The sequence below is a fragment of the Ammospiza caudacuta genome, chromosome 18 (genome assembly GCF_027887145.1).
Source record: "Ammospiza caudacuta isolate bAmmCau1 chromosome 18, bAmmCau1.pri, whole genome shotgun sequence".
Taxonomy (NCBI): Eukaryota; Metazoa; Chordata; class Aves; order Passeriformes; family Passerellidae; genus Ammospiza; species Ammospiza caudacuta.
Window position 1 is genome coordinate 5,234,659 of NC_080610.1, and position 13,391 is coordinate 5,248,049.

At 44.2% G+C, this 13,391-nt stretch overlaps 1 protein-coding gene across 1 annotated transcript in view; it reads left to right on the plus strand.

The window, feature by feature from the left end:
* Window positions 1–10,428, plus strand: part of SPPL3 (signal peptide peptidase like 3) — a 56,236-nt gene extending 45,808 nt beyond the window's left edge. The window contains exons 7-11 of the mRNA XM_058816799.1: window positions 4,631–4,737; window positions 5,695–5,858; window positions 7,177–7,376; window positions 8,410–8,519; window positions 9,233–10,428. Coding sequence (XP_058672782.1) covers window positions 4,631–4,737; window positions 5,695–5,858; window positions 7,177–7,376; window positions 8,410–8,519; window positions 9,233–9,304 — 653 coding nt within the window. The 3' untranslated portion in view covers window positions 9,305–10,428. The remainder of the gene's footprint in view (window positions 1–4,630; window positions 4,738–5,694; window positions 5,859–7,176; window positions 7,377–8,409; window positions 8,520–9,232) is intronic.
* Window positions 10,429–13,391: the final 2,963 nt, after the last annotated feature.

A 13,391-nucleotide genomic window follows, 5' to 3' on the forward strand; every position in this document is an offset into this window, starting at 1 on the left:
AGCTCACTGAGGCTAGCTGGCTTTGATCTCTGCAGTGCTGGCCTTGTGTGGTGAGATGGGTGAAACTGGCAGTCAGCCAGCTGGCTTGAGGGTGTGATTTATTGGGTTTTTTCATGGTGGTTGACCTGAATTCACAGCTTACTGTTCCAAAAAGGAGCCTTCATCCTTCCCTCCTGCTTTCCAGATCTCTCGTGCTGTCTCTGGCACTTAGTTAATCACATGGTAAACTGATCCAGCTCACTAGAATGGCAGCATACTTGGGTTTTACCAGCCTATTTTTCTGCTGCTGCAGTGAGATGAATTGAATTATTGTGTAGTCAGGTATGTGCTAAATTTGGCAGAAGGTGAAGTGGCAGCATGATGGGATCTGAGGGGATGGAGTGGACGTAATAGCAAAGGCATGAAGGAGTAGCCAGGAGCAGGACCTCTGCTTCTCAGCAGTGTCAGGCAGCTAAATTGGCTTAGGACATGGTGTAATGGCACACTGAGGTCGTGCTTGCTTCAGGAAAAATTGCTGCAACAACATTACCTGCCCTTGAAATAGTTTTTTACAATAGAAAACATTCATCCCATCAGCTTCCAGCTCCTCTTAAATGAGGTAGCAGCAGCAGCACGTCCTTAGCACTGAAACCTCTGTGGCACCATCATTCTTTCTTTTATATGTGGGCACTGTGCTTCATTCATGGTTTGAACTGCTTTAAAAGTCCCACCTGTTGTATGGAAGGGAAATACCTTTTAAAATACCAGATGGTAAATGAAAAAATGCAGACAAAGTCTATTTGTGATAAGCAGAGTAGCTCACCATGAAATTAGGGGTGACACTTGATCTGCAGTAGCTGCAAAGCTAAAAGGAATGTCAAGTGTGGATTTTGGCAGAATCTGAAGAGTTGTCTACACCGAGGTATCAACAGAAGCATTTAGTTAAAAATAGTTATTTTTGTGAGTGCTTCAGTCTGACATGGTGGACTTTGCAGTAATTCATCTACAGAGCTCTGAGCTGCTGTGCAGAGTGGTGTCTGGCTTCTCTTTCTCTTGGAGGCTTTTTATGATTTACTGAATTGCGTTGCGCTGTCTCACTTTGAATTACTTTATGTAGTTTATTAAGGGAAGTTGAACTATATAGGTGATCCTCCTGTCATTTGTTCCAATCCAATTAAATCAGTGTTTGCCAGTGACACTAAACAGGGAATGGCTTTTATTGGCTTTTGTCAGGGAAACAGACTGGAGCGTTAGACTCATCCTGTGCTGCTGCATGTGGGATCCCATCATCTCTGCCTTCTGTGGGACTGAGCCCTGGAGATGCCGGGGACTCGAGCCCGGAGGGCAGCGATGGGGCGGCAGCGATGGGGCAGCCGTGCCGGGGCAGCCGTGCCGGGGCAGCCGTGCCGGGGCAGCCGCCCTCACTCGCGTGTCCGGGCCGAGCGCTCCTGTCCCTGCGGCAGCGCTGCAGCTCTGCCTGTGCCCGGCCCGTGCATCCCCTGTTCCCTGTTCGGCCGTCGGCAGAAAATGAACCAGGGGCTGTGAACGTGCTGCTCGTGGCCCGGGCGGGGCTGCGGGAGGAGCTGCAGGAACGGGGCGGGTGCTCCTGGTGAACCCTGGCTGTTCGCTCGGGGCTGTGCGTTGGTGCTGTCGGTGTGAAGGAGCTCTGCAGCTCCAGAGCTGAGGAGAACACGGGAAATACTTCTCGGTAATTGCCAGTCCTTACGAAATGGAGGTGTGGTGGTTCTTGCTGGAGCAGCCTTCAGTGCCCAAATCCTACCCTGTCCCTGCCCTCACAGCCCTTGGCTGTGGTTCTAAAGGCAGGGACGTGTTCCAGGGCAGAGTGAGCCTCTGCTGGCTCCGGGGGGTTGTTCTGGCATGTTGATGATGACCTTTATAGGTATTGAAATGCTCATTTCTCAGAGCAGATTGTTGGATGACAGAATCACCAAGGATGGTCACTGTTCCCTGGTAAAGCCTGGTTAAAATGAAAGCTTTCCTAAATAGTGGACAGAGCTGGAGATGTACAACAGGAATGCTGTAGATGTGTGGAGTATCTGTAGCTACAGAGTGAATGCCATGGTCACAGATTCCCCAGGAGCTGCTGCACCAATTGGGCTGTGTTCTTACTCCCTTCTCTTAAAATGCACTTCCATCAGATCAGAGCTTCACCTGGTGGCCTGAGGGGGAAGTTAAAGCCTCCCCAGCTTACACAGTGCTTTGTAAACCAGACTCTGCACCAGCAGCATCTTGGAGCTTTCACCTGCTCTGGATGCAGGAGAGCTGGAAAGCTGCCAGAGAGTCTAATCACATATGCAAGAATATTCTTAATCCTCAGAATATCCCTGTTCCATAAGGTATGTGTTTGCAGGGACTCTGGAGTTAATTTGTTCTGTTAATTGATAGTTAACCCCTCCAGTGCTTTCTTATTCAGCCTTGTTAACCCATTGCCCAGCACTTCCAAACCAGAGTTGCTGGTTGTGTGGCTGCTCTACCTCTTTTCCTGTCTTTATCTCATCTTTTGGCTATTTTTTAATGATTTGAAGTATATTTCAGTGAAGATCTGCCTTATATAATTTGTCAACACTATGCATGAGCTTGGATAGGGAAACTGCCTTCCATTTAGAGGAGTCCATTGCCTGCACTTTGGCCTATATTACTTGTACTTGCTCTTGGGCATTCCTGCTTGTTTTTTAAATTTACCAGTGTTTCTTAAAGCATTTACAGAACTGTGTAATTATTAGCATGTGTGTTTCACTGTCAGCTGAAGGATTTTTTCCATCTTCTTTTCTACCCAGTATTTGCTTAGTTTGATGCCTTGTGCATGTGGCTGTGTTCATTTCAGTGGGAGAGAAATGCAGTGTGTGAACAACAGATAAAACTCATACTGGTTACAGTATTTCCAGTTCTCATTAATTATAACCTGGAAATCCTCTCCTAAATATAGGCTTGCTTGAGCTATTATTAACACTGACTTTAGAGAAACCTCTTTGATGTAAAACAGTCTGTTCCCTTCTATTTGCTCTTCTGCTGAGACAGTCTGTAACTCAGGGCTATACTGAATTACTGAATGCAATTCTTTTCCCTGCTGCCTTGCTGTGTCAAATTCTTTACACCTCAGTAATTTGCTCACATTTTGTAGCTAGTTACAGTTGTGCAGCGTGACTCAGAGTACATTTTATATCAGTGACCCCACTGCTTTGTCAGAACTTGCTGCTGTGACTCTTGGGGTTGTGCTGAGGTTGCCAGTTCTCAGGAGATAAGGTGGGCTTGGCAGGATTGCTGGGGTGCAGCCCCTGGGCACTGCAGGCAGCCAGGCTGGCAGGAGCCCAGGGCAGGTTTATCCCATGAATGTATGGATGTGTTTCCCCAGTGAGTGGATGGAGGATCTCCCCAACTTTCAGGTGAAACACAAGTGGTTGGTGGCTCCACAGCCCCACAATCACAGCCTGAGAATGCAGAGGTTAATTTGTCCATTTTGGCTGAGTCCAGCTGTCACACTGGTGGGTATGTGCATAATGAATTGGCTTCCCCTGCAGTTCCAGTTGGCAAAAATGGGATTGTAACTTCTTAAAAATTCCATGTCATGTTAGACAAAGACATGTTGTTGACAAATGTCTGTGAGATTGACTGTAATCTGATCCCAGCAGGGCTCCATTATTCCTCACAAATAGACTGATATTATAGATGAAAGCTGATTTGCTTTTTAAGATTTTTTAGCATTTGTTTTATTATAAGTATTTCTTTGGGGATTTACTTGTAACCAGCAGAAATACATTCACTTGTCAGTTGAGTATCCTTGGTAGATAAGGCTGGGCTCAAAGAAGCAGGCAATGACACAAATGTGAGAACTGGGTTTTTGTTTGAAATCTTACCTTCCTACCCTGACAAAATTCCCCTTGGTACGGAGTAAAAATCTGAGCTGTGTCTTGTTGTTTGGCTTGTTGATCTGGCTAAAAACTCACCCTTAGGAGGGATTAGGAAAAAACTTACCCATATTTTTTCCCCTAAGCTTTCACACACACTTTGGTTATTGGGAAATCCTGGATATCTCAATGATGGTGTTTCATGGTATTCAGGCAGTCTTGCACAGTCTTGCCCAAGCAGAAGTTTGCTTTGAGTAGGTTTTTGTCAGACCAAGTTCTAACAAGTCATGTAACCGTGCCCTTTCTGAATTAAGAATCAAGGATCTTGTTTATTTTATGCATTTCTTTAAAAAACCAATAGAGGAAAAGTAGAGGTTTGTGTTTGGGGCACAGAGAATTCAAAGTTGTTTGGTTGCCTCTGTTTTAAAGTGGGTAGTCAGGGTTGTACAGGGCAGATGGAGTCTCTAGGACAGAGGACATGGAAACATTTCTTTGTGCTGGGTGGTGGAAGTTGAGTGGAACAGGGGGTTGTGCCTGGGGAGGGATCTCTGCTTCCAAGGGGACGTGTGTGCAGTTGGCTACTGAATGTATTTGAGTTTGTTTGACCCTGGTGAGAAGAATGTCACTGTCTGGAAATGGCAGACAGTCATCTAGTGCATGCAGAGCTGCACAGGTGCAAACAGAGGCTTCTTTGGGATCCTGGGGGGAAGATACTGCTTTGGGATTGGTGTTTTTCTGTTTGTTCTGCTGTTTTTAATGAACTATTGATGTTTTGCATTTTGCAGCTCTGGCCATGGGCCTGTGTGTTGCAATGATTGCCTTTGTCCGGCTGCCGAGCCTGAAGGTTTCCTGCTTGCTGCTCTCTGGGTTATTAATTTATGATGTCTTTTGGGTAAGTGTTTGGTTTTGCTAAAATTGTTTTTATGCTTTGGATTTGTAATTGGGCTTGGGCCTGCTTTACATGAATTCTACTCATATGAAGTTGAGAAAGTTTGGCAAAGCCACAAGATTGGCTCCACCGCTCCATTCTGAGATGCTGAGTTGTACAACAGAATACAGAATTATTTCCTTGCTAATTATTTGAAATAAAGCATAAATAAGATTAGAATATTTTGACTTCTGCATATTATTAAAAAAAAAAAAACCCAGAATTTGGACCTCAGATTTTGACAGCTGGCTGAAGATGAGAACAAGCACTTCCCACACACACAGAGCTGTGCCCACACTGGCACAGGGGACACGTGCTGACCTCTGATTAGCAGTGAAATCTGCAGAACAGGAATGCCAAATTACTTAACAGCCAGACAGGTTGGCATAAAAATCTTAGTGCACTTCTGCAGGAAACCTGTCAGGATGTGTTCTGTGATAGCAAGAAGGGTTTGTTTTACCTTTGCATAACGCCAAGCACTGATCAGGGCAGCACCTACTGGCAGCCAGAGACTCCAGTGGGATGGGCTGTAGCATAAAAGCCTGCTGGAGACAAGGGCTGCCTCATTCCATTTATGAGTGAGCACCATGCTCACCTCTTCTCTGTTCTGCAGATTCCTTCCATTTTCATGATGCTGTTATCTGCATTTGTCATCCCAAACTATCTGCTTGTTGTCCAGACAGATTCTTTGCCAAAGGATCTCAGGATATTAAATCAGTGTTTTGATATCAAAAAGTATATTCCAGTTATTCTTGAGGACTAATAGTGTAAAAAGCTCTGTCTGAATTTTTGAAATCCATTTTACCTTTTATCATCATAAGGAAAATAGCCTTTCTTTTCTTGAGTAGCAAAGCAAAAATACATTCAGCTTGAGTTGCCGTGCAATTGCAGTTTGTAACTTCTGATTACCTCGCTCTGTAGGTCTTTTTTTCTGCCTACATCTTTAACAGCAATGTTATGGTGAAAGTGGCCACACAACCAGCTGACAACCCCCTGGATGTGTTATCCCGGAAACTTCACCTGGGACCAAACGTGGGCAGGGATGTTCCCCGTCTGTCACTGCCTGGCAAACTTGTATTCCCAAGGTAAAAGCTGCTGCTGCTGTACTACATGAGAAATGTTTTCCCTCCACACACTTAGCAATACTAATTCTGATGAAAATCCCTGTTGGGTCATTCCCTCTTCATGCTGAAGAGGAATATGGTGAGCAGTAAGGACTGGACACTTTGCTGATTCATGGACCCTGTCTGGGGTAAAGGTGCCCTGTTCAGAGCAGGATGCACTTCTGGACATTTGGGAGAGTTCTGATGATTGCTAGTGTGACCTCACACTTAAAAACAAAAGAGATGAGGTTTAATATAACATCAGAACAGTCTGAATTGCTGTGGAATTGCAGATGATTGGGAAGGGGTTGGAAACTGATCTAAGCAAGGGTGGCTTACCAGGCAAGCACAGTGCAGAAGGGAGATCATTCCACGTGTCCCTGCTCCAGGGGTTCCCTGGTGGCTCACATCTGCAAGCAGACACGCCCAGGGCCTGCTGGGGCAGCAGCTCAGTGCAGCAGCAGGCAGGCAGTGAGTTTTGTTGGGGTATTACTCCATCCTTGTTTCTTTAGATGTTGGCATGCTGAAATTACAGAGATTAGAAGTTGATTGTCTGCAGCGATAAAACCAAAATTGTTCACTTTGTCAGCTTTGTGATATGAAATCACAAAGTTGACAAAGTGAACAATTTTTCATGAAAAACATCTTGAATTTAAGATAATGGTTGACTTTAGTTTTTCATCTTTTTCGCAAGGCTCTTTTCTGGGGATCTGGCAAGACTAGTTTTCTGTTTTGTCTGAATGTCCCAAGTGGGTGTACTGCCTTGTTTTAGATCTGCATGCAGAGGGATGGAGATGCACTTCAGTGGTAATGAACAGTCAGATCAAAGGGCCAGCTGGTCCCTCCCATCAGCGCTGAGGAGGGAGAGGACTGAAATACTGGGCCAATGGATCTGTTTCACTGAGTGATTTAAAGGCAAAAGCAGCTTAAACACTACTGGGAGAAGGAAACTGGTTTGGAGCAATGTCATCTCTGGATACAGATTTATTTTTATTTTATATTTATTAATAACAATTTTATAATTAATTATTATTAAAATAATGTTGCAATAACATTAATAATATTAATGTGTTATTATATATTTATTATTGATAATTTTGTTATTATTCTATAAAACCAAATGGGTTTGTGAAAGCTGAGGTGGTGAAGGAATCACTGAGGAAAACCTCATTAGCCAGCAATGTGCAAGTTTGCCGGTAGAAAGAGGGGCTGTGCCAAATGAAGCTCAAAACCACAGTGGAGGAGTCCAGAGCTTGTCACCTTTTGTTTGGCCATGAACCCAATTCCAGTTCCTCTTTAGTTCCACAGGCAGCCACTTCTCCATGCTGGGGATTGGAGATATTGTGATGCCAGGGCTCCTGCTGTGCTTCGTGCTGCGTTACGATAACTACAAGAAACAAGCCAACAGCGATTCCTGCAGCGCCCCAGGACCAGGGAACATCTCTGGGCGGATGCAGAAGGTCTCTTACTTTCACTGCACACTTATTGGCTATTTTGTAGGTGAGTAATTAGTTCAATATTAAGAGCTGCCTCAGTGAGCAGATGTGGGATTATTGTAGTAGGTTTAAAAGATGATGAAAGCAAGTGTAAAGAGGCTTTGAGAGGATGCTTGGTTATGTTCTTTTTAATCCTCCTCTCTTTGCGTTTATTGGCATGGTCTAGGGAGAAAAGCCTTCTATAATCTTCAAGGTTTTTTTTTTTTTGTAGTTGTTTTATTTTATTTAGAGGATGAAAGAGAATATCAGTGTGCTTTTGTTAGCACTTGCACTTAGCTTCATTGGCATAAAAAGTGTCGCAGCTAATACCCGAGTGATGGGAAAAATAAGGAAGTTTCCAGATTAATTATGCTGTACATAGTACACAGCAAATTTAAGCAATTCACCTAGGCAATTCCTATATTTTTGTATTCTGATCCTGACATAGTAGTACATGGAGAAAATCATCAATAGGTACAACTGGAATGCTGCTTGTAATTTGCTGTAGCCAGCTCTTTCCTGCCTAATATAAAATAGGCTTTTCCCTCCAGTCAGGGCATGCACGTGCATATCCTGACCTCCCACGGCCCTTCTGAGGCTGAAAAGGAAAGATGATTTCCTACCAATAGACTTCCTTCCCCCACACCTTGATTTTTTCCCCCTACATTCCCTTCTGGCAAGTGTCCAGGAAATTCATTCCTGATGTGTACAGCCCTTCCTCTGAGCCCCGACTGCTCAGGCTGGGGGCCACAGACCAGCAGTCTCAAGAGCAGCATTTCAGTGAAACACAATCAGCTTCCCCTTTCACCTGTTGTTGTATTTTGTCTGAATAATTCTTGACTTAGTCTGAGATTCAAAACTGGACACAGCCTAATACTAAAATAGAATAATTTTCACTGTTTTGTTTGTTTCAACTGCATTCAGGGAAAGCAAAGCACAGAGAAGTAACTTTTCCTCACCTGTCTCAGAATGGGGGTGAAGGAAGCCTCAGTGGGTGAAATGTTGAGAACATCCACCTGCAACAAGAAGATATTTATAGTGGCTTTCTTCTCTTACAGGTTTATTAACTGCAACAGTAGCTTCTCGAATCCACCGGGCAGCCCAGCCTGCCCTGCTCTATTTGGTACCATTCACTTTATTGCCACTCCTCACCATGGCCTATTTAAAGGTAAGAGGGGAGGACACGTGGGCAGCCCTGGGCCAGCTGGCAGCAGGGGCAGTGTCCTTGCACTGGGCAGCAGCCTCAGGGGAGGATGTGTGTCCCTGGCAGCCCTGGCCCAGCACACAGTCACCACTGCTGTGTCAGGTCAGTCTTCATTTCAGAGGACTGAGCAACTGAGAGATGAGTTCCTGAAAAAGAAGATCATTAATGCACATAAAGTACAAGTAGTTCTAATCTAAATAAATTCTGAAATACTAAATTTTCTTTTAATTGAATATGTGAATTTGTCCTTGTCCTGTTGGTCATGAAATACCACATGCACAAAGTTTGAGCAGTGATTGGAGAGGCAGAACCTTGCTTGCCTTGTCCCAGTCACCTGTTCTGAACAGAAATTGTAAAATTTACCTTTCCTGTTCCAGGGCTGTTGTTGAAGCACACATCTAGCACTGTACAGAGCAGGATATAGGAAAGGGCAGGATTTTCAACCTAAGTAATTATTTCCTTCCCATCAGAAACCTATTTTGGGTATATCTGCTCTAAGACATTCTGGCCTGACAGGGAAAGGATTTCTATTTACTGTCTTTATTGTAATCTGTAAAACAGGTGAAGAATAGATTTGCTCTAAGATGTGTTTGCAATTCTGTGTGCATTTTAAAAAGTGAATTCTGAGCAGAGTTGAGCGTTTCTGAGGGCACTGTGTGTGCTGTTTCCCTGCCTAGGGCGATCTACGCCGCATGTGGTCTGAGCCTTTCCACTCCAAGTCCAGCAGCTCCCGTTTCCTGGAAGTATGATGGAACGGACAGGAAGTGACCTGAACTTCTGCCTTGGTCCTTTTCACTTTAATTGTGGCTTTGCTGTCTCCTAAGCTGGACTGGCTGGTACTTGGGAAGGTACCAGCGATGGGACACGTATGAAAGGACTTTGATTAAAGGAGGGAAAGAAACAAACGCTGAAATCCCAGAGCTCCGTGTGACTCCGTATCTCCCTGCAGATGTGGAATTGGGGACCCTTTGTGCAACTGCAGCCACTTTCCTCTTTTCCTCACTCGGATGGATTACTACCAGACTATTACCTTTGTGAGAGAGGAAGAGACAGACTTGAAACTAAAAACGGCTTGAAGTCGTTCAAAAACTTGTGAACACTAAAAACAGTTCAGCAAACTGAGGCTTCTTCAGAGAACCCCTCGTGGACATTGGGACCAGTTTCCTGCGGGACTTCGGTTTTGAAAAGAACTGAGACAGAAGGTCTTCTGTCACAATATTGGGTTTTTTTGATTTATTAAATATTTCCTGTGGTGTGAGGTTACTTATTAAATCCACAGACATTGAGTGACTTCTTGCAGTATACATATAAAATTTGTTGTAACAAGTTACATTTCCACCCAGATGTCATATTGCAGTGAAAAAGGGCACGATTTTTATACATATATATATACACACATATAGATATATATATGAATAAATAAAAAGGAAAACCTGCTAAGATCATGCTGTGTAGCAGACAGGGGCTTGCTGTAATTTTTAGCATGTAGTGCAGTTACTCTGGCTTTATGTATATGGATCTACAATGAGCTGCTGTTTTCCCCCCTCCTACAACTGAACCTGCAGTTTAAAACCAAGTGTAGTATTTGTACTGGTTGTACCATGGACTTTAGGGGATATTTGATTTGATCAATGTAGCAAACTAGGGAAGAAACAAGTTCAAACCCAGCCCTGTGTGTCTGAGGGGGGAGGAGGTGGGGGTGTCTTTTTTCTTTTCTTTTTCTCCTTTTTTTGATATTTTTTTTTACAAACAGCTCCCTTGCAGGTTTTTAGTAGTTCCTTCTTGACCAGTGCATGTATTATAGCAGCAATTGTCTTTGTGCTTTCTGATCACAGTAATGTATCACTTGTAAATACATTTTTTCTATTTTCTATTTTTTTGTATTTTTTTGCATTTTGTTTCATTAGTGTGCTGTATTTTTCCATGCCCCTGCCCCTCAAAGAAAAAAAAAAGAAAAAAGAAAAACTGTCCTTTACTGTTGTGACTGGTTGGAATTTGTGTGTTGACTGCTTTCTACCTGTAGCCTGTTCAAATGTGGATTTTATTTCTTTTTTAAAACCAGCAGTTCCAGTTGTTATTTTATTGACTGAAAGGTTTCCCTGAGGTACCTAAACTTTCTTCCTTTCAAGTACTGTGCCATGTGGGGTTTGGGGAGCTCTCCTGAGAGCTCCCAGCTCTTGTTAGGTGACAGATGCTGGGCAGTGTCAGTGGCATGGGAGGAGGAGGAGGAATGTTGGAGCCTGACTCCGAGCACTGAGGTGACTTTGGCACTGGTTTTGTTCCAGGTAAGGGAGGGGTTGGTCAAACACCTGAAGCTCTCAGCACTGTCAGGTGGTACAAGAAGAGCATACTGGACATGGCAGGAAATTCTGTCCAGCCACAGGTGTGCTGTGTCATTAATGAACCCCTTCCTCTGTTCTCAGGCAGGTCCGGCACGGGTGGCACAGGGCCTGATGCCTCTGAGCTGGCTGGGATGCACCTCCAGGACAGCTGGAATGGTCCAGGATAAACAGTAAGGCACAGCTCAGCCTTTGCTGGGGGATGGGGGTGCTGAGATTTAGCAAATGTGGGTGGGTGTGGCAGGGGGGACTTGGAACTTCATCTCTCTCTCAAACACACCCCCTGAGTTCTTTTCTTTCCCTTAGCTGAAAGCATTCCCTCTACCATGTGCCTGCAGTGCTCATCCTCAGGTAACTGTAAACTGTAACTGTTTCACTTTTTAATGAAATTATTAGTTCTTCATTGAGAATCTGCTTTTTCTGTTTGTCCCAGAATTGCTTGAGACAGTAGAAAGGCACCAGTTTTGAGCTATACCTTAAACATGAGGTGTATAAAATATTGAGGTGGGTATTCAAATAAAAAAGGCTTTTTTGGTGGCTTTTGTTTTGCTGAGAAGTTCCAAGCAGTGAAATAACAAATTCTCATCCACTTTTCTGTAGCTTTACCTGTTCAGCCTTTGCACCTACCTGACAATGGTGCACAGCTCAGGTGCCATCAGCTTCACAGCAGTATTTTAATTTGGAATTATTTCTTTGGAATTAAAATACAAGGTCTTTCTCTGTTTTGCAGCAGCATTTTAGGCTATGCCTGAGAAGCATTCTGGAGAAAGTTCTAGAAGTGCTAATAAATACTTAATGAGAATTAATTTAGCTTTCCCAAAAAAGCCTGGTCTTTCTTGTTAAGCTGTCTTGCCTTCCTGCACTCTGTGCCCCTCTCCTGCACCAGGAGTGAGCCCTTACTGAGCCCTCAGGGCCTTGTGACCCCTCCCTGCCCCTCAGGTTGTGCTGAGCCCCACCCAGGTGAGCACCCACTGCACTGGAAGGGTTTGCTGCCCCTTCAGACAACAGGAAAAGGATTTTGGTACTTGGCAGAGGTTCACTGAAGTTTAACTGTACTAAGAAAAAGTGCTTTCCCAGAGCTGTAAGTTAAAGCTGCAAAGCTTGTCCCTCAGCTCAAACCATTCAGGGGCGTTAGAAATGGATCCTACCTGGCTGCTCAGCTGTGGGCCCTCCCTGCTCAGATGGACCTTTGGGCCTTGTCTTTCCAGGGTGATGTGGCTCCACTGCTTGAGGATCAAACTGCACAGGGGGCTCTGGGTCCTCTGGATTTTGGGAGGCTGTGCAGGACCTGGGTTCCTGTCCCCACTGGGTCTGGTACAGTTGCTGATGCCTTCTTTGTTGAACTCCTTAATAAACTAGACACAAATCTTGCAGTGAGATTGCCCCACTGCCTGCCCCTTCTTCTGGAGTTGTCAAATAGAACTACTTTATTAGTTGACTAATAGAAACCTTCTTGCAAGAGGTAAAATGCTGGCAAAAAAGAGATAGACCAGGGTGTGGTTACAGTTGTCAGGCCATGGACCAGAGCTGTAGTGTACAAATCTGCTGACAGGTCTGGTTCTCTGCTGCATCTTTGAGAACAGGCAGCTCAGAATTGGTACTGTTTGTATGCTGGTATTTCCCTAAGGTCAAACTTCACCTTACAAACATGATGAGTTCCAAAATGTGAATTAGTTTTTTCATTCAAGTTTCAGCACTGTCACTTTTTTTTTTATCACTATTCCACATTTTCATTCTATTATTCTTCCAGGCACTTTGCTTTTTTACTTCAGGATGTCATTCAAATATACTATTTTCCATCTTTTTTCCAAATTCCAACATAACCTGAATGTGTGGCTGTTGCCAGGTCTGTGTTGATAGTGAGGGCTCTCAGGTGAAACAAAGATCTAATTTAAAATCAGAATAAATTTGGGGTTTTTTCAGAACAGCTCATCTCCTTTTAGTCTGTAGGGAACTCATGAGGAAGAGTCTGAGCTACATGGTATAAAAGCTGTCAGGTCTAGGGTGTGGCAGGAAGTAACTCCTGGTTACTGTAACTGTGTTTTCTAAGAAAGGATTCTGGTTCAGGCTCCACCTGCCTCATGCCTCCTAAGCAGTTTCATGTACTCTTAGAGCATTGTGGGGCAAAACCACAAAGTCCTTGACAGCTGTCGCTTTTGTTCTTGAAAAGTGACTTATCTATGTTTCTAATTTATGTATAACCTGATTTTCCCATCTCTGTGCCCCAGCTTTGCAATGTTGGCTGAGTTGTCACTTAAATGTTGTGGCTTCACATGTGAACAGATCCTTTTCTCCAAGGAGAGCCTGGTCCTGCCCACACCTGGGTTTATCTGGGGGTGGCTTGCTAAGAGCTGCTGATTTAATGCTGCCAAACTCGTTTGTGTTTTGCTCTTTCAGCAGTTCCTCTGCAACAGCCCTGAGGAGCAGAGCAGACACTCATCACACAAAGTTCTCTCAGCTAGCAGCAGTGAGGAGTAAGCCTGAAGTGTTCTGCTCT